General features: G+C 58.3%; 1 protein-coding gene across 1 annotated transcript in view; it reads right to left on the bottom strand.

Moving 5' to 3' along the window:
• Positions 1–23,717, bottom strand: part of RUNX3 (RUNX family transcription factor 3) — a 62,777-nt gene that overhangs the window by 5,605 nt on the left and 33,455 nt on the right. The window contains exons 2-5 of the mRNA XM_046663546.1: positions 23,294–23,565; positions 21,302–21,458; positions 13,275–13,379; positions 2,249–2,404 (exon numbers count right to left, since the gene is read on the bottom strand). Of these exons, the coding sequence (XP_046519502.1) occupies positions 2,249–2,404; positions 13,275–13,379; positions 21,302–21,458; positions 23,294–23,565 (690 nt within the window). The remainder of the gene's footprint in view (positions 1–2,248; positions 2,405–13,274; positions 13,380–21,301; positions 21,459–23,293; positions 23,566–23,717) is intronic.

Raw genomic sequence — 23,717 nt, 5'->3', positions numbered from 1 at the left:
AAGAGAAGTGCTGGTGGGGTGTCCTGACAGGCAGCCTCTGGACGGGTCTGAAGGCAGAGGCTGCTCCCGCCAGGATGGGAGCGCCAGAGACAGCGACTCCCCCAGCTGGCCCTGTCAACACCCCTCTATGGCAGGTACCTCCTTCTTCCCACTTCACAGACCAGAAAACAGAGGCTCAGAGAAGTGAAGCGACTTGCCTAAGATCCCACAGCCAGTGCCTGGTAAAGCCCAAGTTCCTGGCCAGGTCCCCCACTGCAAAGTTCTCGCTCCTTCCTTGGTCCTGGCATCCAGGGCCCTCCTCTCACTCCAAGGTGACAGGCCTGGGGCAGCGGAGGCCAGGCTGGGGTGAAGGGCCACACAAGCCGCCCGAGGCCCAGGGCTGTGTGGAGGTCAGGAGGGGCTGGGGGTCCTGCCTCAGGACGCAGCAGAAGGGGAAGGACGGGCTCAGCCGCCGTCCCACAGAGGCCTGACCTCATCTCCTCCCAGCCTGGTGGAGGCAGGGGCTCTGCCTGCTGCGGGGTCCGGCCTGGCCGTTTGGGGCTGGACAGCGGGTGGCTGGGCCTGCCGGAGGCTCCCTCAGGCACTGACTCCCAGGCCATGTCCACACAAGTGTGCGAGGGCAGAGGGGGGCTCTCCTTCCACGGGAGCTGCTAAACAGGAGGCCATTGTTCACCCCCACTTGCAGGATTGCAGGTCTCCCTGGCTAGGACCCGATACCCGCAGGGCCCCGGCTCTGCCCTCCGCAGAGGAGGGCCTGGAGGCTCAGGCTACCGTATCTTGACAAATGCCGGCCCTGGGGGATAGGAGCACAGGCAGTTTTGGGCAGGGGTGGGCGTGAGCAGAGTGCAGGGTTCCTCCCACTGCCTCTTGAGCTCAGATCCCCCTGCACCGCCCTGGGCTCTAGAGCTGCTGCCTACCTCACACGCGACAGCCCACGGGCTCAGAGCAGCTGGACCTGGGGCCTCTCCCACCCTGGGGGCTTAGCTTCCTAGGCCAGAACGGGGAGGCCCTTCTCTTCGCATCAAGGGGCTGCATCAGGTCCCCTGCCACAGCCCCGTGCCTGACGCTCATGTTAGGGCTGGGGGCCAGGCCTCCCTGCGCACAGACCCAGCCGGTGCAGCTCAGCCTGGAGCATTGTGAAGGAGAGGGGCATGCAGCAGGCGGGAGTCGGACTGCACCTCCACCCCAGGCTCTTCCAGCTCGGGATCCCCTCCTGTACCCTCAGAAGTGCAGGAAGTTCCTGGGGACAGGTGCTGTGGAGCCCAAGGGTGGCCTGGAACTGCTGAAGCCTCAGTTCACTCATCTGCCCGGCGGGGGGGGTCTAACCCTGGAGGCCCGAGAAAGAAGGCCCCCCCCCCCCACCCCAGTGCGGACAGCAGCCAGCCCTCCTGCCTCTGTCCAGCACTGGTGACAAGCGCTCTCTGCCCGGCCTGGCCTGAGGGCCAGCCGTGCTTTAGCCTCCTGCGCCCCAGCCCACTGCCCGAGAAAACCTGGAGAGCAGCAGACACTCCCGACCCCGCCATTGCCCAGCAGCTGCTGCGTGCCCCGCGGCTGTGTACCCTGGAAGGCCTGCCGAGGGCGAGCTTCGACTGTGCGTGCTCTGTCTATCCCAGGCAGCGGGGACAGACACCTCGTCTCGGGCCTCAGCTCAGAGGCCTCCCTCCGCCTTCCTGTCTGGGAGGGGTCTCTGGGTGGGTGGACCCTTCCCAGGTGATACTGTGTCTCTACAGGGCTGCAACATCACCCACTGGCTTACAAAGTTTGCCTGAGTGCAGGAATGTCATTTGAAAGTCTCCCGGGCCCAGGCCGAGGTGGCCGCCACCACCCCACTTTCAGATGAGAAACCCGAGGCTTGGGGGACCCGGGTGTCCTCAGCAGGGACGTGTCTGTCGCAGGCTCCTTGGGCAAGTCCTGCCCAATCTTAGTGGGGGCACTGTGGGATCAGTGCCCATGTCCCCCAGGGGACGGGGGCTCCTGAAGGGCAGGGACTGTGGCTGTCTCTTTATGCTGATCCCTGGGCCAGGCACCACGATGGCACATGGGTGTCAATCAATGTTTGCGGAGTGAATGAATGAAGGGCCTGGCCCAGGACCGGGCACAGAGCAGGCCCCGGGAATATTTGCAGAGCGAGTGAGCACCGGCCGCCTCCTTCACAAAACGAGGGCGGCGCAGTGCACGATCCTCGGACGAATTTTCCTCCAGGTCCCCCGTCCACCTGCCCCCCACGCCAGCCCCCGCGGGGCCGTACCTTGGATGGGGGTCTGTGCCTGGCTGCTGAAGTGGCTTGTGGTGCTGAGCGAGCCCCGGGGGCTGGGCGTGCTTGGCGTCACCCGCATGCGCAGCCGTTCCAGGTCCCCGAAGCGGTCAAACGCCTTGGTCTGGTCCTCCAGCTTCTGCCGGTGCCCTGAGGAGCACGGGGAGCCCATCAGCAGCTGGTCCCCGAGGGTCTCGGGAGGGGGGACAGAAATGCCTAGTCCACTGGGAAGTCCCTCCTGAGGGCTAACCCAGTGTCTCCACAGGGGGAGCCCATAGGTCACCACTGCCCTCTTTTCTGAACAGGGAAGGATGGTTCTGTGCCGCCGGGGGGCTGCCGTGGTCCCACCCTCCTGTGTGAACAGGGTTACTCAGAAGGGGGCTCCAGGCCACAGGCACAGTAAGTTGTGGAGTTGAGATGTGAACTCCGTGTTTAAACCAAACCTGTGATGGAGCCCCCTACAACACACTCTGTGGCAGAACGGGACCCATGGCAATGGGGTAGGAGAGGGGCTCAAACAGGCCCCGCGGGAGGCAGGGGGGAACCCAGGAATGCTGCCACCCTCGGCCACCAGCATCTCAGACCCCCTCTCCACACACATCTGCAAGAAAATTGGGAGCCAGAATGCGACTGCCAGCTGCTCCAGTCCTGGGCACCCCGGGACCCCAGCACACGCCTCCTCCTCTCTGGGCCTCAGACAGAAGGGGTGACTGGCCAGGATGCTGGGAAGCGGCGCGGGGCACGAGTCGGGGCTGTGCTGCCATCTCTGACTTGAAGCTGCGGACAGGGCACCAGCATACCTGGCTTGGGGCATCACCCCCTGGAGAACCTGCCACCATTTCCCACTACCCCTCTGCCACGGCCCGCACAGGAAGGATGCCAGCCTCGTCTCCCACGCTCCAGAGGTGCAGTCGGGGTCAAGGCCATTCCCCTGCCTTCAAACAGCCAGCTGGGGCACCCTCAAGGCTTCTTTCTTTTTCTTTTTCTTTTTTTTTTTTGAGGAAGATTAGCCCTGAACTAATTGCTGCCAATCCTCCTCTTTTTTTGCTGAGGAAGACTGGCCCTGAGCTAACATCCATGCCCATCTTCCTCTACTTTATATGTGGGACGCCTACCACAGCATGGCTTGCCAAGTGGTGCCATGTCCGCACCCGGGATCCGAACCCGGTGAACCCCAGGCTGCTGAAGTGGAACGTGTGCACTTAACCGCTGCGCCACCGGGCCGGCCCCTCAAGGCTTCTTGAATGACATCACGCTTGCAGGGACACAAACACACACACATGCACACACCACTTTTCCAACGACTCATTTTACATTTCTCAAGGAACACATAAACATCTACAAAAATCAAAGCATGACAGACCGGCCCCGCCCCCTCCCCGGAAGTCCTCCACGTGATCGGTTTGGAGTCTTTCTTCCAGCCTGTTTTGGGTTTCACATGCCAGGAAACACACAGCAAGCTTCTCAAGGAACTGTCCTGAATGGTCTCTGCCCGGCTGTATCATTCTGTAACCCGCTTTTCCAGACACACATAGAAGCGTCATGTTTCCTCTTCTGTAAAATGGGGAGAGCAGCCCGGCCCCACAGAAAGAGCAGAGTCCCTGCAAAACCCTTGGGGCCCTCCCTGTGGCAGAGGGAGGGCTCCACAAGCGTGCACTGCCGCGCCGTGCCTCCTGCGTTCCTGTTCCTGATCGTCACATCCGCGGGCCACAGTCCACTCACCGCTCCTCTCCAGCGGACACGGGCTCCCAGGCACGTCCCCATCCACCCCTCCCTGTGTCTGGGCGCTTCCCCAGGGCAGACTCCGAATGGATGGCTCACTCAGAGGGCCCAAGAGTCCTGGGTTCTCCTGATCAGCCTAACATCGGAGGCTGGCTCACTGCTTCACAGGACGTGACAGAGGAGGCCAGGCAGCAGGGTGGCCCAGCCCTCTTTTCACAGACAAGAGAATTGTGGCTCAGAGAGGTGAAGAGGCTTGCCTGAGGTCACACAGCAAGGAAGGGGGAAGGACTTCCTGGACCTGGGATCCCTTGGAAAAGAAGCGTGGGAAGGGGCTAAGGAAGAGCAGAAGGCTTGCCTGAGACCTTGGGTCTGAGTGACGTGGAATTTTCTAGATTGACATGGAGAGAAGAAGAGAGAAGCAGATGGGAAGTGGAATTCAATCACTTGCTGTTCTCTCAGAGGCCTGGAAAATGGTGCCCTGGGGGCCTGGCAAAGTGTGAAGCAACTGTTGCCCCCGCTGGGAATGAGGGGACCAAGTCAGAGGCCTTTGAAGGGGCCTGATTTCTGCTCGCCAAAAGGGGATGTCATGGCTTCTGGTACCCACAGGCCCCCAGCTGCCTGCACACCTCACCACAGATCAAGGGGGCACCTGGGAGCCCTGAGGAATGGAGCAGGGAGTCCTGGGAGCCGCGATGGGCTCGGCAAGGCACCAAGAGCCAGGGACCCCACTTTCTCCTCCAAGGAGGCCCAGGGACACTTGGCAGCCAGAATGAGACCAGCTGGCCTCCAGCCAGGCCCCCAGTGCTGCCTCCCAGGACCCTGGGCAACAAGGGAAAGACATGGGCAGGAGGTGAGTTTGGCTGGAGCTGGGGCTACACACTCAGATGCTTTTGGGGTCCAGGCAAGTCATGCAAAAGAGGCAAGAGTGATGGGTGGGGACTGGGGCAGACTGGCGAGGCTGTGCCTTGGAGAAGGGCCGTTGCCACGCAGCCCAGCTGACCGGTACCCTGCCAGGGGTGGGCCCAGTGTTGCCAGAACATTCAGTTCACCAGGAGAAGCCACAAACCTGCATTTATGTGAGATCTCCCATGTCTTACATGTTGACAATTAATTCAAATACTGAAAAAGAAAACAAAAACCATCAGCCACTCTGTAGGACTTGGCCTGCACAGGGGGCTGCCAGTTTGCAAGCTCCAGGTTCAAGATTCCTCTTTCTGGTTGGTTGTGTTGTCTTAGTCACTGAGGACTGAGTGAAGGCTGTCCCTCGGGAGGCGGTCTCCAGGGGAGAGTCGTAGGGCTCAGCCCTCAGCCCTGGCAGGCCTCAGAGGAAATGCTGCCCTTGCTACTGAGGCCACCGAAAAGGCCAGGGTGCTGTGAACAAGCTGGAGGACGAACGAATTCAGAACAATCTCAACAGGCAGAAAGGCGGCTGGATGGACGTGGAGACCGCAGACTGACCTGACAGCAGCTTGGGTGCAAAGGATCTGGGTGTCTTAGTCACCCACAAGCTTGAAGGCAGCCAATGAGGCTACACAAAAGCCAGTGCAAAACCTCAGGCCTTGTTGTTATCGTCACTGGCAAATAAAGTCCCGTCTCTGAGTCACACTGTGTATGGTTGACAGGCACTCCTGCGGCCCGGAGGAAGGAGGGCGGGTTTCACAGTCAGCCTGGGTTTGAGGATGGGCCCTGCTGTTGCAGCCTGGTGGCCTCACTCAAGTCACACTCCCTGTCCCCCACCCTAAGCCACAGTGCCCCCATCACGGCACCCTCACAGGTCGTGCTGTCAGCCAAACAAGGTCTGTGGACACTCTCCATGCACACGGGTCTGGGGCCATCACCACTGTCACTTTTGCCTCTGCTTGTGCCAAGGGAGGCAGGGTCATCACCCCCACATTAGAGACCAGGACACTTCAGCCAGGAGGCTAAATCGTGTCTGGGATGCAGAGCCAGCACTGGGCACCCAGACCCCCAATGCCAAGCCCAGCACGCTTTCTCTTGACACTTTCCTTTTTGCTCCCATTGTACAGATGAGGCCACTGAGGTTTCAAGTGGAGACCGGTGCTGAGTGGCTGGTCTGGGACCCAGGATATGAGTCAGGGAATCTGGCCCCCACCGTCTGCCGTTCTGCCTTCACATGGGGCAGGCACTCAGGAGGAGGGGAGTTTTAACGGCACTTCAGGAATTGCTTCTGTGTGGCTGTGGAATGCTGAAGCCACTGCCAGGGAGGGGCAAAGGGAAGCTGAGGCGGCTCCACGTGGCCAGGACGCCAGAGAGTCTCAGAGCCACGGGGCCCAGGCCGTCCACGGGGAGCAGAAGGGGACTTCCTGTGCCCGAGGAAAGACGGGCCTGCAGAAAGGTCTCTTTCATTCGGCAGCCACGCTGGGAGCCGGGTGGGGAGCTCTGGCTCAGCTCACTTGGTCACCTGGAGCCCAGTCTGTGCAGACTCTGTGCCTCAGTTTCCCTTCTGCATAGCCTGCTCACTGGGGCTCCTCTAGCTTTGAAAGTCCCTGTTTTAAGACTGCAAGGATCAGCCACGGGTCCGAGTGGGGTCCCCCGAAGGAAAGAAGGCAGGGTTGCCCGCTCCAGGGCCCACCCACCACAACCTCCTGCTGCTGCTACTCCCAGAGTTTCTTGAATATTCTTCACCTCCCACACATCAGGGCCACAGCTCAGGTGCAGCCCCTGCCAGGAATGCTTTCTTGTCCTCTGGGGCCCAGCCCAAGAGCCCCTCCTCCAGGAAGCCCCCTTCTCCCAGCACCCAGCCCCTGCAGCGCCTCTGCAGGCTAAGAGCAGTAGCTGGGAGGAGCGGAAATGCAAACAGCAGCCGACCTCCAAGCACTTCCTCCACTCCAGGCCTCAGAAGCTGACATGCACGGCCTTGTCTCCCCCTGCACATCCCCATGAGGGGGGGTTCTGTCCCCACTTAACAGGTGAGAAAGCTGAGTCTCAGTGATGGGCCGTGACAGGTCAAGGTGACACAGAAGGCAACTGGCCACCTTCTCTTCCCGAAGCCCATCCTTCAGAAAAGGAGCCTGGGTTTTGAAAATCAGGGGCTCCAGACAACGGGTGTTAGGGCCCAGCCCAGGCCCAGGGCACAGAGCGGCTCTCTGTAGGTCCAGGAGGACAGGCCCAGGGAGAGGAAGAGGAGATGGTCTCAGTGGACCCCACCTTTGCTGCTCTGCTCTGCAGCTCAGCCCTGAGAGTCCAACTCTGTAACCATGCCCTGCTCTAACCCGCCAAGTCCCTCTCCTCCTCTGGGCCTCAGTTTCCACACTGTAAAGTGCTTATCATACCAGCTAACCCCTGAAGGTGAGGATGAGCTGGAGGACAGACCCCGCGTGTTTAGAAGTAGAGCAACTGCAGGGAGGATGGGGAACAACTGGGGAAAGTGCCACCTCGGCCCAGGGGACCTGGCCTGGGCTGCCTGTCAGCCCCCAGCAGCCAAGCTCCCCTGAAGGAAAGAAGGCAGGGTCGCCTGATCCCAGGCAGCCCCTCAGCCGTCGCCTTGGTTACTGACCCTCGCTTATGGGGGCAGAGCCCGGTGGCCCAGGGCTGTACCAGCCAGTGCTCACCCTCTGGGCCTCAGCTGTCTCATCTGTTACACAGAGATGGTACTCTAACTCCCAGGGAGGAGGACAGGCTGCGGGAATTAAACAGTCCACGGGGGGCCAGCCCTCGGGGAAGGCGTTCTGGGTTCCACGGCCCTCTGTCCAATATACAGTGGGGGGCCCAACCTCACAGGGGCGGCGGAAGGAAGCCTGAGCCCAGCCAGGCTGTGTGATTCACCCAGGGTCACACAGCATGGGAGAGCCAGAGACAAGGGCTGGATTCCGGTTTGGGGGCTCCCTCACCACCATCCCCAGGGCATCCCTCATCACCAGCAGCTGGGCCAGCACAGCGGCCCCCACATCTGCCAGCCACCTGATGCTTTTGGGGGAACCAAGGGAGCATCAGGGCCATCCCCCGTCGTCACCCTGGCCCAACAGAAGCCCCGTGATGAGAGCAGCAACCGCTTTAGCAGGCATCTGCCAGGTGCCAAGCACTATGCCAGGTGGGCCATGCGTGTCGTCTCCAAGGGCCACAACCTTTTGAGAGGCTGGGGCTGTCACCCCCACTTTACAGATGGGAACGTGGTGGCACGTGGTCAAGCTCACACCTGAATGGTCAGCGCACTGTGTGGAGCTCAGCTGCTGAGGTCTGGCTCCCCAGGACCTCCAAGAGCAGAGAGCTGGGTGCTGGCACTGAGGTCTGACTGGCGAGAGGGCAGCTCAGCGTCCTGCCTCAGCTGGTGGGACGGGGACAGGAGGCCAGCGGAGGCCGGGAGCGGGGAGCAGCAGAGCTGGGCAGGGCCACTGGAACAGCGTCGTCTGTGGGGAACAATGTGGGCCCATCTGAAGCCACTCGGCCGCCTCCTCGGCTGCTCGGCCTGGCCCTGGTGTGGCCACAACCCAGACACAGCAGCCACTGTCTGCCCAGCCGTGGGGTGGGGCACCCGGGCCCGGGGCCCACTCTGTGGCCTGTCAGGAGATTTACACCCGACTCTTAACAACCTCGCGGACGGCAGGCGGGTGCTGGGCCCGGGGTGGCCTGCCGTGAATCGGCCCCCTGTGAGCAGATGAAAGCGGTCCGTGGCTGGGCAGGGAGTGGGGCTGGCGGGGGGCCAGCGGGCAGGGAGGCGACTGGGGCTTCCAGCGGCCTGGGGTTGATTAGGGGAACCCAGGAGGTCTGAGGTTAACCCCTTCCCTCCTGCTGGGCGCACTCCCTGGGGACCATGGGGATCGTGGGAGCCGGAGGCCAGGAGCCACTGCCTCTCCTCAACCCCGGCGGCCCCGCGCCCTCCACACCTGGAGCTGAGGACACAGCTGTGACAACTTTAGGCCCCTTGAAGGCCCAGCAGCAGCTTAGGGTCCCTTCTCCTGCCTGTGCCCTCTGAGCCCCCGGCAGCCACAATGGCTGTTTACTCTCGTCCTTCAGTCCTCTGCTCAAATGTCACCTCTTCAGGAGGCCTCCCTGTCCCCTGTCCCCCTGCCATGTCCCATCGCCCACACTCCCACCCCTCCCCCAGCTTCGTTTCTCTTCACAGGACCTCTCACAACCTAGTTACATTAGCTGATCATTTGTTCACTTCGTTTATTCAACAAAGATTTACTGGGCACCTACTGTGTGCTCATGTCTGAGCTCTGGGGTCTACACCAGGGTGTTCCAGGGTCTACACCATGCCTGGCAAAGCCAAGGGAAGAACCTCTGCCCCATGGAAAGTACACAGTAGTGGAGGAAGGTGAAGAATAAATGAAGTAAGTGCGTGAACTATAGCGCGTCTCAGAAGTGACTAGTGCTCCAGGTAAATTCAAGCCAGGAAGGATACGGGGAGGGGGGTGGGGGAGGGGAGGGCTGTGTGTGTGACCGAAACGGGGTGGTCAGGGAACAGCTCACTGAGAAGTCTGATGAAGACCTCAGGGTGGGAAGGAGTGAGCCACACATCTGGGGGTGTCTGGGGAAGGGTGTTCCAAGGAGAGGGAATAGCGGTGCAAAGGCCCTGAGGCAGGGGTGTGGCTGCCAAGTTCGAAGACTGGTCAGGGTGGCCAGAGTGGGGGACAGATGAGGCGGTGCCTTGTGGGCCATGGTGGTGACAAGACAACTGTTTACCATCTCTCCCCACTCCTAGAAGGTGAGACCCAAGAGGGCCACAGCCCATCTGTAGGGTTCATCACAGTGTCCCTAGCTTCTAGAACAGTGGCTGACACATGGTAGGTGCCCAGGAAAATACTGGTTGCAATCACTCCATGGACATTTTGGGGAGGCAGGGCCCGCAGGCGAGATGCTAGAAGCACCCCCTGTGTCTCAGACAGGTTTACGAATGGGGTCCTGCCTACCCTTCCAGGTAGCAGTACCTGCTAAGCCTGGAAGACGGGGTGAGCGGTTCCCAAAGTGTGGTCCACGCCAGAACTGCCAGGCCCTGCAAGGCCTCCTGCCCGTATCCTGGATCCTGCTCAGCCATCTGCCTTTTAACCAGCCCCCAGTGACTGCGAGGGACACCAGCACTGAGAACCTCAGAAACCGAGGCCACACAGGCAGGAAGCCACCAAGCCAGCCTCCAAACCCAGCCGGCCACCTGGCTGCAGATGGGGCACGCTCCGCAGGGCACCCGAGGGGAACGACCCAGCCACAGAACCCACAGCCCTGCTTCGGGGATCTGCAGACTCCCACTCCTTGGCTCCCGGGACCGGCCCCACTCCACCTCACCCCACAGAAGGCTTGGTCCTCACATGGGGTGGGGGGTCAGGAGGCAGGAGAAGAGCCTAGAAAGGAACTCTGGCGACAATCCACGGGGGCCTTCGGGCACTTCCTGCGGGCCGGGGGCAGCTCACAGCTCCCCAGAGGAGATGCTATGAAATCGTCCCCATTCGACAGATGAGCACAGTGAGGCGTGGCCCTCACTTCCCTAAGCCCCGGCTGGAGGCCCTGGGGTGCACCGCAGCTCAGCCCTGGGCAAGCGGCTTTCTCGGCCCCGTCTCCTCCTGGGGTTGTCGAGGATCAGCTAACAGAGACTGCGCAGAGGGCCTGCCTCACAGGGAGCACTCGGTGACCAGCAGCAGCTGAGCTGCCCTCTTACCTCCTACAGGCGGGAAACAGAGGCCCAGAAAGGGGAAGGATCTGTCCAAGGTCACAGACTGAAGGGCAGGCTGGAGCTGGAATCAGGGTGCTGCCTGAGGGCCAGGGAGGGGGGTGCCAAGCAGCAGGTCCCCAGGGGGGAGCCCTGGAGAACTGGCCCCGCCCACGTCCGCTCTTTCCTACTAATGAGCTTTTGATAAGATTTTGTTTGAACAAGTCACCTTAAAACCACTGATCTGGCCCAAGCCTAGGCCTAGAGGGGAATGTCATCTGCCTCAGGGCGCACAGCAAGCCTGGCCTCCAACTCCAGCCTGTCTCCCGGCCCAGCTTCTTTCCCTTTCTCTTGCTGCCTCGTCTCCTCCAGCTTCAGCTGCTTTGTCCTGTGCCATCCCTTCCCCAACAGCTCACCCCAGGAAGGAGCTTCCTCAGGACTGGGGGCTCCCAAGGGCAGGGCCGAGCCTCCGCCCTCATCCAGGGGCCTCAGTGGGGGAGGGTGGGCAGCTCTGGGCTGAGCAGGGTCTGCAGGACTCCGGGCCCCTGGGAATGTTCCCAGTGAGCTCTGAGACACCAGCTCCGTGCCCCTGTGCTGGTGCGTGCCGCCCTGCGGAGCGGCTCCTCCATGGGGCAGCATCTCACCAGCCCAGCTGCGGCTCGGCCACCCCGATTCTGCTCCTGAGGCTGACAGCAGGATGCTGCCTCCTTCAATGGAGACTTCTGGGGTTCTCTGCAGCCACCCTGCTGCTGACCAAGACAGGTCCACCACTGACTAATGGTGGTGGTGGTAGGAGCGCTGGGGGAGGCCAGGTACCAGTGATAACTTAACACCACGGATCCAGTGACTCACAAGGACCCTCCCTCTGCTATAGTCAGTGCTATCCACATGCCCTGACTGATCTCCAGGCCTGCGGTGGGGGGTGTGTGTGTGTGTGTGTGTGTGTGTGTGTGTGTGTGTGTGTGTGTGTCATCCCACTTCCTGGAGGAGGGAACTGAGGCCCAGAGAGGTCAGCAACGTGCCCAAAGCCCCCAGCCAGGCAAATGGCTCAGAATCTGCTCTCCACACCACCATGGCCTATGACTCACAAGGACTTCCCAGCCATCACCGTCTTGACACTCCTGGGGTCACTGACCCGGTTCACAAATGACAAAACTAAAGCCAAAAGGAGATAAGACTTGCCCAGGGCCACACAGCTCAAGGCCAGGGGCACAGACGCGTCCATGTCCAATCCCAGCAGAAATTCAGCCAGAGCAGGTGCGGGCTGGGAGCTGAATGCCTGCCGGCCAGACGGCCACATACAGAAGCTCAAGGGAGGCCGGAGCAGGTAGCCCTGAGAGGCCTGGAGGAAAACCCTTCCAGGGCCACCCGGCCCACCTCTGGGCCTTTCCCAGGATGCTGGAGTGGGCCCAGGAACTGGACAGATGGGGAGCCAGGCCTGCTTAATTCCCAAGGAGAGAGGGCCGGCCCAGGGCCAGGCCTCGGTGGCCCTGACTGACGACACACTGGTACAGCCACACTCCCATTCTTAGCCTCCTGGGCACTGAGGAGAGACCAGGAGCTTGTCAGGGGGTCGGTCACAGGCTGCCTCCAGAAGACCAGGCGCCTCCTCCACCTAAGACAGTGGGAGGTCCCAGCTGGGCTCACAACGTCCCCAGGCCTGGAGTCTCACTTTGCTGGAAGTGGGTGACCCCTTGGCCTGCTGCCTCGAGGATCCCAGGAGATAACAATTCTGAGAGGATTTTCTAAACTGCAAAGGGCCACAAGTAGAAAGAAAAAGGAAGACTGGGCAGCTCTCAATCCACCAGGCCAAGATGCTCCGGCAGGGGCAGTCCAGACAACAGCTCTGGTCAGAGCTCAGGAAGCAGCCAGTCCAGAGACGGCCAGCTGGTCCTCTGTTTCATTCATTCACTCATTCACTCCTTCACTCAGTGAACACAGGTCTCTGGCCCACTCTGTGCAGCTGCCCCTCCAGGTTCCCTAAGCTGACTGCAAATCCAGGGCCTCCGGCAGGCAGAAGCAATTCAACACAAACCGTCTGATGTTAAAATGCAAAGACCAGGGCTCTCTGTGCATAGTACGTGCTTAATAAATATCCGCAGACTCAAACGAGCATTCCTGATCTCAGGAGTGTGGGTCCTGGGGTCAGAGCGCCTGCGCTGTGTGAGACCTAAGTCACACACTGAGATTCAGAGAGGAGTTTCCGAGGAGGGGATGTGGCCTCACAGCCAGACCAACTCCTGCTTTTGGTGGTTCCCTCCCTCAGCCGCTGGCAGAGGAAGCTGGGGTGGAGTACAGCAAATCTGGCCCCACCTCCGGCCCCGAACACACCCACACCCACCCATACACCCACAGACACCCTATCTGAAGGCCGTCCCACCCTTGTCCTTTCCTTAACAGATGCAAACCCACACTCCCCCCGCCAGCCCCAAGCAGGCAGCCACCCCACGGGGACGGGGTCAGGCGGACTCTGCCACCTCCCCTCCCAGCCTCCTTACTGGGGGTGTGGGGCTAAGCACAGAATGTTCAGGGCTTTGCTGGCAGGCACGCAGTGTGTGGGCACGTACAGCAGAGACCACAATCTCCCAGAGAGGTGGTCCCAGGACACAGTGCCATCTCTCTGGCCTCGGCTGCTGCCCTTCCCCGCTAGACCCGCCGCCCTCGCCCAGGGGGCTCAGTGGCCTCGGCACTTACGTCTGGGCTCCCGGGGTCCATCCACGGTCACCTTGATGGCTCGGTGGTGGGTGGCCACTTGGGTGGGGTTGGTGAACACAGTGATGGTCAGAGTGAAGCTCTTTCCTGGAGGAGTGGGGACAAAGGCAGGACGTTGGCACCCGGAGCTGTTCACAACACCCTGCTGCGCATCACCCCTGGAAGCCCCTAACCTTCCCCAAGGGGCAGGTCTCTCTCCTTTGAACCTGGGCAGACGATGGCGCTCTGGGTAAAGTTCAAGTTGCTGGGGTCGGCATTCAAGGCCCTGGGAGATCTGGCACCTTCCCCTGCCCCACGTCCTGCTCACCCTGAATGACTTCCTCCCTGCTTCCTGGCCTTTGTTCTTGCTGCTCCTTCCATCCAGAGACCCTCAAGATCCGGGGAGGGGGAGCAAGGATGGGTCTATATACTTTTTTCTTTCTGAAAGTAACTAGTGATCTTTACAGAAAACTTTGAGAACACAGAAAATATAAAAAACAAGAAAAAAATCACCTGTGGTTCCACTGGCCAAAGATAAACACTGTTAACATTTGGGTGTTTTCTCCTCCAGTCCTTTGTATGTGCGTTTGTGTATTTACATAGTTATAGGGATACTAAATACATATTTTCATGCCCTGTTTTTTTCATTTAACATTACATCGTAAGCACTTTCCTATGTCATTAAAAATTCTTCCTAAACTTGATTTTTAATGGCTGCAAAATATTTCAACTCATGGAAGCCTCATCTTTTATCTATCCACCTCCTTACTCTCGGGCATTTATGTCGCTGCTAATTTCTTATTGGTGTGTGCAGCTGGGGCTGAAAAGGACTGATCTGGGAGCTGCAGACATTTCATTTGTAGACACAACTGTTATTTCCAGAACTCTGGTCTATTTTTAGATAGACATTTGGCTCCAAAGTCTCCATTCAAAATTCCTGAGAGGGGAAAAACTTTTAAAATAATAATTTTTTTTTCTTTTTACCATTTAAAATAAAACGAAAATGACCTTCTGTTTATAAAAATCTTTGTCTACATCTCTGCTTATTTCCTTAGAACAGATTCCAAGAAGTGGTGGGTGATTTCATCGTGTCAGAGGGTTGGGACGTATTTAGCGGCCCTGATGTCGCTGGTGAGGTGACTCTCCAGAGAGTCACCATGATTGGTGACTGGTGTGAAGCCGCATCCCGCTGTCCCACCCGCTGCCGTGCCAGCAGCACCGTGACCAGTTTATCCAGCGCAAGATCTGAAATGCTCCTGACTTCATTTGTCTTTCTTCTGTTCCCAGTGAGACTGAAACGTTTTATAGCGTTATCGTCTGTCCTAATCCAACACAGATTATCGCTTCCTGTTCTTTTGTCCTTTGCTATGAAGGTTTCAGGCCTTGGAACGATCGCTCTAGATTAAGCGTGTTAACACTTTCCATGTCCTATTCGTGGCGATCGGTCTTCCCCATTCACTGGCCTCACGTGTCACTTTCTGACACCGAGCTGCTTTGCATTTTCGGTTCTCCCTCTCGTTTGTGATTTCTCCGATGATTTTCATGTTGAGGCAGACTTCGCCAGGGAACAAGCAGGTAAAGGTTTTAAAGGTTTACCTTCCACAAACAGTGTTCTTTCTACCTTCTGCATTTCATTCTTTGCTTCTCCTGGGTTTACTGGTTGGAATGGTAGAACATAAGGAGCTTTCTTTTTTATTTTTCTGAGGAAGATTAGCCCTGAGCTAACATCTGCTGCCAATCCTCCTCTTTTTGCTGAGGAAGACTGGCCCTGAGCTAACATCCGCGCCCATCTTCCTCCACTTTATATGTGGTATGCCTGTCACAGCATGGCTTGATGAGCAGTGCCATGTCCGCACCTGAGATCCGACCCGGCGAACCCCGGGCTGCCAAAGCAGAACGTGCGAACTTAACCACTGCACCAGCGGGCTGGCGCCAGGAGCTTTCTTCAAAGGGCAACCCGACAGTCCCAGCACCGCCACTGATGTCAGGGCCCCTCCTGTCCCATTCTCCATCAAAGCCTCCATGCCCTCTGAGACAGGGGAGCGTGTGGGCGGAGCCTCGCTGATCTCCCAAGTCGGACTTGGTTTCCCCTTCCCCTGCCTCCAAGCACCCCCATCTCTGGACAGACCTGGGGACTCCCTGAGGGGAGGGGCTGATGGCCTAGTGCACCTTCGTCCCTCAGGGTTGGTCCAGGGTGGGCACTGAGTGAGGCAGCCCCAGTGGGCCCGTCTGCTGTGCCTGTGCTCCCAACAATCCTCCAGGGCAGGCAGACTTTGACAGCCCCACTTCACAGGTGGGAACTGAGAACTCAGGGCGGGGACCCGCAGCTTACGGTTGTCTCTACCCCGATGGGGCCTTTTTGGTCCAGTGAGCAAGTGAAAACTCCAGCCCCAGAAACAGGAGAATCCAGCACACAAGTAAACCAGCCCAGCTGCTGGGGCCACACCAAGAAACACAAGGGCTTCTGAGACACCGGGGCCGTGGGGGTGGGCTGGGGTTTAAATGGAGGTGTGACTCAAACAGGGGCCTCTCTAGAAGAATTTTCCTGAGCCAGCCGGCTGGAGGCAGGAGTGGAAATGCAAACCACACCTGCCCCTGGAGTCCTGGGTCAGAGGAACAAATCTGGCCCCTCACTCTCAGACCACAGGAGCACTTTCCATGATTTCTGGAAACAGAAAGTACAGAAGGTCTAGGAAAATGCCAGGCAGGTGGCCTCAGGGCCCTTGCCCACCTCGGGACCGTCCCTTCCTCCTACTCTGAGGTCATTTTCTTCCTGGACCCCAACCCCCAACCAGTCAGGTCCTCTCCTGGGCTCTGACCCTTCCATCACCTCTTTGGTGCTGCAGGGTGCCAAGTGGATGGGGAGTTTAGGTAAACAGCCCAGAGCCCGAGTGACAGGGTCGAACACCAGGCTGGATGGGCCCCATCCCCTGGAGCAGTGGCCCTGGCCCACAGCAGCGCTGGCCAGTTTCCTGAAGTGCCACTCTTTCTCACCTCACTGCCTCAGGTCTCCACTGAAAAGTCACCGGCTCTGGGAGGACCCCCTGGTCACTTTATCTATGGTAGGCGTTTTTAACTTGGCATCTGTGGCCGCCTCTTAGAACCGAGTGGACCCAGGAACTGGGACAGAAAACAAATTGCATTGTCCCTAAGGGCTCGTTGAAATTTAGCATCTCTCTCGAGTATGAACATAGGCAGCAAACCACAGAAGCATTACAGCAGTCCCTGTGACCTTGTCACCAACAGACGTCACAGACATTTACGTTACACGGATATCACGTTACAGACGGGGCAGGTTTCTCTAAATATCTTTTGTGCTCATCACAACTTCAAAATCAGTCATCATCAGACCCGTTGCTAGATCTTGTTATTTAACACGTTAACAGAGCAGCAGATTTACCACAATTTTTAAAAACGTTGTTATGTTTTAATATAATAGGTTTCTATTGCAATCCTTTGTATTTTATTTTATTCTTTAAAAAAACATTATTTTAACAAAGGGATGTGGGCTTCGCCTGACTGCCAAAGGGGACCATGGGGCAGAAAGGGTGGGAAGTTCAATCTGAAGCATCACTGGACCCCCCACTCCCACTCGACCTGCCTGAATGTCCCCATCATGTCTATTCCTTCTCATCATTCGCTACACATTTATTTTATTTTGTCTCCCTCTACTTGACTGCAAGCTTTCTGGGGGCAAGAAGTTTCGTCTTGTTTGTTGCCGTGTCCCCAGCCTCTAGGACAGCATCTGGCACACGGTAGGTGCTCAATAAATGTTTGTTAAATGAACTAAGGGCAGAGATTACTGCTCCCATTTTCCAGATGAGAAAGCTGAGACTCACAGAGGGTCATCGGGTTGCCTAGGTCACATAGTATCCGGGCAGGGCCCAGAGAGGTTCGGATGTGCTGGAGCCTGCCCCTCCACCAGACACTACGGACCCACTCCTAGGGAGTGAGAAGTCCCCACACCCACCTGGCAGCAAACCACAGGCCAGCCCTGAGGCCGCCAGCCCTCCTCAGCTTCCGCTGGGTTTCCAGGCCTGGCACCACCCATTCCCAGGTACCCGCAGAGAGGAGGGAGGGAGGGAGGAAGGGAGGGGCTGGAACTGGGAGCAGGAGTGCAAGGGAGGGGCAGGTGTCAGGTCTCACAGGAGGCAGGGACCCCATGATGCACCAGTAGGGGAAAGCTGTCTCCTGGAGGGCCCCTTGCCTCTCTGCCTGGCGGCAAACTCATGCACCCATCTCTCTCCCCGCCTTACAGAAGGGAGCCGAAAAGACGAAGGAGGTGGACAACTTTGTGCAGGAACCCTGGGCTAACTTGCCATCAGCCAGGACTCCAGGAACTGCAGATCAAGGCGCTCCAAGGCTGGCCCCGGAGGGAGGGGGAGAAGTCCTAGTCTGGAAATAGCTGCCCCTTGGGGCTCCGAGTGGCCCCAGACATTCCCGCAGGACCTGGAGCCCTGGACCAATCAGCACGCACAGCCAGGCCTGTCCCTTGGGCAAGTCCCTGTCCCTCTCAGCCCAGGTTCCTGTGTGATAAGCCCCAAGCACAGGGGCTTCAGGGACAGCAGGAGGGGACACATCTCAGGGGACCTCTGGGTTTTCTCAACATCGGCCAAGAAGCCATCTATCTCCTCTGCCACCAGTGGTCCGCCTACGCTTGCACCCACACATGTCATCCCAAATCTCTCTGCACACACTATGGTTTCCTTCCAACCAGTTAACGACAGGTGAGCAACTCATGCTCTTTTCATTTCTGTCTAGGCCAGTGGCCGCCTCCTCAAAGGCATTTTGGAGATTTGTGGCGTGGGGTCCTCAGGTGGGAGGTAGGGGGTGGGGGACGCAAAAGCCCAGTGCTGAACACTAACGAAGTATTCATCCTTGCCGGGTGTGAACAACTTGCTTATAAAGATCCACTGAGCCACGAACCTAACTCACTTTTACATAGAACAAGGCAAATTTTTCCGCACACTTTTAATTATCTATTGAATTTTCCAGGAGGGAAGACAGTTCTTTTTAAATTTTGTTAAGAACTTTGCCAAGAACTGTTCACAACTTCAGAAAATCATGTCACTGATGGCTGTGTCGCGTTCAGACTCTGAGTCACGCACACCTGGCCTGTCTGGCCTGCCGTGGCGCTCACGGGGCTGCTGAGAGGCGCGGGTGTCTGTCCACCTGGTGGCGGAGTCTCGTCCCGACATTTACATGTTCAAGTAGATATTTTATTACAGATTCCCTTCCCTTTGTTCCTCCATCATAGCTATGAAATTACATGGGTTTCGAAACCGCACGTAAGAGGCGGGTTGCGTTATCCACACGTTTCATGGGAGGATGGTAAAGGGCAAGTTACGAAATCTTTACTGTAAGACGGGGTGCTGCGCCTGGCAGGGTGGGACCCTCGGCCCCAGTCGCCATGGGAGACACAACGCCCTCACAGTTCACACCTTGAGGCTCATGGCGAGCGCTCTGGCACGTGCTGTGTGTGTGTCTTTCATGGAAAGCTATCTTCCTGGAATTCAGACAGAATCAAGGAATAAAAGCAAAGAAACAAGCAGAAGTTTCCATCTGGCTTCTCAGTCCTGGCAGAAGTCAGAGAGCCAGGGGAAGCCTCCATCCCCAACCCCGACCTCCTAAAGCGGCCCAAACTGTCTGTGTCAATCTCTGATCTGTTCTCTCAGAGGGAATTTCCCGATGGCAGGATGGGTCCGGCAGACGCGCTGCTGCATGCCGCAGGCCCCTGCGCCCCCCTCCTCACGCCAGCCGCCTCCTCTTCTCCCACTCAACAGTTCACACCTTCTGGGTTTCCCCCACCCCCGCCCAAACCACACCATCAAAGAGAATCAGTGACTGTCACCACTCAAAGGGACTTCAAAGATCTCCTGTCCCAGGCATCTGAAGTAACAAAATCTCTAACATGTATCCAGCTCTCCATATGTACCATCTGATCCACTCGTACCAATTTCCTTAATCCTCACAAAATCCCAGGAGGGAGGTACCGTCATTATCCCCATTTACAGATGAGGAAACTGAGGCACAGAGAGGTTAAGCCATTTGCCCAATGTCATCCAGCAAGTCACCGGCAGAGCTGGGAGTGAAATCCAGGTCGGCTGGATGAGGAGCCCAGGCTGTTTAACACCACGAGCCCCCGAGGTCTGAAAGTCTTGTCCACAGGGCTCGGAACTCCCACAGGCCTCGTCCTGTCTCCCGGGACCACTGAGACTGGGGAGAGAAGGGCTGCCAGGATGGCTCATAAACTCAGCCTCCTGCTTCTCGCAGAGCCACAATCCCAGCCTCAGCGGTGCCTGCTCTAAGTGCATGCTGCTGCATGATGCTTCAGAGACTCACCTCCCCCCGGCAGGCCTCGCAGGGTGGGGGCAGGTCTGTGGGCACAGATGCCACAAAGAAACCGTTTTTAGCAGCAGAATGGCCAGACAAGGTTCTGGTAACTCAGAGCATCCCCATCTCATCTCTGTATCTCACCTCCCAGGAGACGGAGTAGGGTACCACATTCCTGATGCCTTGCTGGGCTCCCGGGACTGACCTCTCCTGCTTGCCTTGAAAGGGGCTGCAGCTAGAGTGGGCCTCCCCCCACACCACCACCTGGGCCGGCGGACCCGGCCACCGCCCAGAGTGGAGCTGCATTCACCCCCGCCCAGTGGCAAGTGACTCTCCACTCACTGCTGGGGCTGGGATTAAGTTGCAAAAGGCTTGCGAGATTGGGATGACAAAAGGGGCTTGGAGACTAATGAGGAGCAGCAATGAAAGCTTAATTCATAAAAGCAAGCATTTTCCATCCATCAACCTGCAACCAGTTAAGGGCAACGTTTGAAAGAAATCTGTGCGTGGGGAAGGGAGCCAACAGGAACAGGAAATGTTTGAAAGAATGTAAACTATTTCAGTTTCATAAAAAGTAACAAGTAAACAGTTATTACATGCAAATAATGCCCTGGTTTTAATTAATGCTGAAAAGTCAAAATATGTTTGACATTTGTATGTATACACTGAACGGCTGGGGAGGAAAAAATGGTGCCCAGATGCCCGTTTCTGAGCAGAGCTGGCGGCTGAGAGGGAACTAAAACCTTGAGAAGGTCTTGTTTATTGGTGATGAAAAGTACAATCCTGCCTCAGCCTCTGTGGAGACTGGGAGCAGGGGGACCTAGCTGACTTTCTTAGCAAAGCTGGAGGGGCAGGGGCTGGGGAAGGGTGCTCCCCACTGTACAGCAAGCTGGTCTTAAGGGGCCAGCGAGCCTCGATTCTCCATTTCGCCTGGGCAGGGTTTCTAGGACTCCTCCACCCAGAAGTGATGATGGGTTTCAGGTCCCAGCAGCCTCCCACTCCACAGCCCCTGGCGGCAGCCACAGCGGCGTCTGGTTCTGCCTTCCTGCATACTGCGTGAGGTAGATCAGACAGGCAGAGTGGCACACCAGCGCTGATTCTGGGGTGGGAGTCGGCAGCCTTCAAGCTGTGCTTTCCAACATTCAGCCTCCTGCGCGGCTTTGTTGCTTTTCTAAACCGCCTGAAGGCTCAAAGGCCTGGGGAAACTGTGGCTTTAGGAGACCACAGCTGGGGAGAGGCAGCCTCGAAGGCTGGGGGTGGGGGGGGGGGGGGGCGGATTCCGCCCCAGTGGGGAGAGCGGCTAGGATGCTTCGGCCCCAAAGACGGAGGATTTGTCTAACTCAGCCTCTAAGCTCATCTATCGAAAAAGACCTAGAAGGCCCCTTTTGAATGTGTTAATCCACGATCTTCTCTCAGCGTCTCTTGTCTCTTATGAGACTGGAGGCTTCACAGGGAAAGAGGGGAGCCACGGAAGGCTCCAGTGGGAGAAAATTCTCTTTTTCTGGCGAGACCCTCAAGGGACCCTCAAAGGGGTCCGCAACACCCTAAAGGGTTCCAAACCACTGTTCTAGGCAGAGCTGGGCCTGGAGAGACCTGTTTCTGGGGCCCCCATCGGGACCCCAAGGCTTTGCTCTCAGCTTCCTCCCCCCATCTCTGCCACTGCCGGCGTGGGCTGGCGAGGTCTCCCTTCCGCTCACCTCGCCCACTGCGGCCCACAAAGCGCAGGTCGTTGAACCTGGCCACCTGGTTCTTCATGACGGCCGAGGCATTGCGCAGCTCAGCAGAGTAGTTCTCGTCGTTGCCCGCCATCACGGTCACCACCGTTCCATCTGGCACGTCCCCCAGCGCCACCACCTGAGGGCATGGGGGCAGGAGACAGCTTAGGAAGGTAGTGGGAGGGGAGGGGGAGGAGGGGAGGGGCTGGGCCAGGCAGCTCCCCCCAGTCCCAGGCGCACTGCGGATTTCTCAAATTCGGGGTAGACAGAGGCTTAAAAACCATACAGATCTTCCTCCCAAATAAAACAAAAACAAGATGACGAAATCTCTACCTTCCATACCCAAATGCTAGATGAAATGGTTAAGCCATGTCCTGAGAAATTATCCTTTCAATTAAATTAAATCTAAGCTCGAGAGCTGTGAATGAACCCGGTCACTACCGTGCGGGGGGCAGGTTCCCTCTTCCCTTCGGCTTGATCGAAAGAGGAATCAACATGCTCCTAGCAACCAACTCTCTAAGTAAAAATAATATCAACAACAATAAGAACGGCACGGCTCCCCACACTCAATTAATGCAAGAGCCGTTTGGGGTATGAAATTTGGCCCTGAAACAGGGCCCAGGCCCAGTCTACCGGCCTCTGCAAAGCCTGAATTCGTTGTGCAGAGAAAATGCAAAATGCAAAACAAGCTGGTGTTTCCAGAAAACCCCTTTAAAGTGAGAGAGGGGCTTTTGATGGAGGAGAACGCACCTGCTGGGAATTGCAGGATGGGAGTGGAGATGCTCCCCCAATACAGTCTACCCCACCCTTCCACCCCAAGGACCCTGGAGAGGCAGATGCCTTTTGAAAAGGAATCAGACTGCAAACGCAGTCACAGCCATTTAAACGTGGCCACCGCGTGCAGGGACCAGGGATCCAGATGGTAAAAATTTCAAGGAGAAAATGTTTGGGGTCTGATTAAAAAGGCCAGATTTCCTGTCAACATCCTGTCTTCTTTTAATTTCAAAGATTCCTTTTAAGCTCCAAGTGACAGTAAAACCTCCGATTTGAGGATTAAAGTCACACGGGCCTCCCCCTCCCCCTCCTCCCCGGGAGATTTTCCCCACTGGTATTTTAAGATGTCACCCGGGAGACCTCAAAGAGCCACTCATCCTTTTTTCCAATTTGGAGTCGTCTTAATGGGAGCAAGGACGGCCTCAGCTGCCAGGAGCCGCTGTTTCCAGCCACCTCGGGCACCTCCACCCCCAGCCGCTGCTGGCCCTTCCTGCCCTGCCCTTTCTCACGGCAGCTGTGAGGTTTAGGGGAAAACCAAGGCGTTTTCGTTTCATCTCGCTGCCCCCTTAAAAAAAATGAAAATGAAACAGTCGCCTACTCCCTGGCAAAGAGAAAAAGATCCTCTGAATGACTGGGGGCTGCCGGGGGTGGGGGCGCCCCCAATTTCTGCCTGACGTTCGGGATCCCGGCTGCAGCCGTTTAGGGATGAGGGTCCCCAATCCCGGCCTAGAGTCGCCCGGTATAAAATTTCAGAAGCCAGAGGCTGAGGGTGCGAGCAGGAAGTGCTTCTGAAGCGCTGCAGGAGGTGTGCTGGCAGCGGAGGCTAGGCCCTATCCACCCTCCGCACCCCACCTCCGGGGTCCTCGCCCTGGTCCGGGGGCTCCTCTCGCCCGCCGCCCGCAGGGCTGTGTCCGAGGGATCGGGGTCGCGGGGGAGCGAAGAGCCATCCGCGCGTTTCCGCATGAACGGCTCTCCGCAGGGCTCCCCGAAGGCGGAGGAGGCAAACCCGCTAAAAGTCATCCCCGCCGGCTGCATCCGAGAGGGAACGCCGAAGTCCCCGGGCGGAGCGCGCGGCGAGACCGAAGGCGCCCGGGGCCCAGTCGCCCCGCTCTCGCCGCGAGGTCGCGGGCCACGTCCCCTCCCTTCCTTCCCGGGGCCCTGGCTTCTGCCGGCGTCCTCCCGCCCGGGCCCCGCACTCACCTTGAAGGCGACGGGCAGCGTCTTGTTGCAGCGCCAGTGCGAGGGCAGCACGGAGCAGAGGAAGTTGGGGCTGTCGGTGCGCACGAGCTCGCCCGCGTGGTCCGCCAGAACGTCCACCATCGTGCGCACTTCGGGCCGGGCGCGCCCGCCGGGGCCCACGGCCGCCTGCGCGCCCAGCGCGCCGCTGTTCTCGCCCATCTTGCCGCCGCCGCCGCCGCCGCCGCAGGGGAAGGCCGTGGAGGGAGGTGTGAAGCGGCGGCTGGTGCTCGGGTCTACAGGAATACGCATACCAGCGGCCGTCAGCGCGCCGGGCGGCGGCGGCGGCGCGGCTCCCCCGGGGGCGGCCGGCGCGGGTGCCTGCTCGGCCGCCGCTGCCGCGAGAAGCGGGAAAGCAGAAGCGGCCGGGCTGGGGCCGCAGGGCGCA

This window comes from Equus quagga, chromosome 5, assembly GCF_021613505.1.
Source record: "Equus quagga isolate Etosha38 chromosome 5, UCLA_HA_Equagga_1.0, whole genome shotgun sequence".
NCBI classification, from domain to species: Eukaryota; Metazoa; Chordata; class Mammalia; order Perissodactyla; family Equidae; genus Equus; species Equus quagga.
The sequence above is the reverse complement of the archived record's forward strand: the minus strand, read 5'-3'. Positions and strand labels throughout refer to the sequence as shown.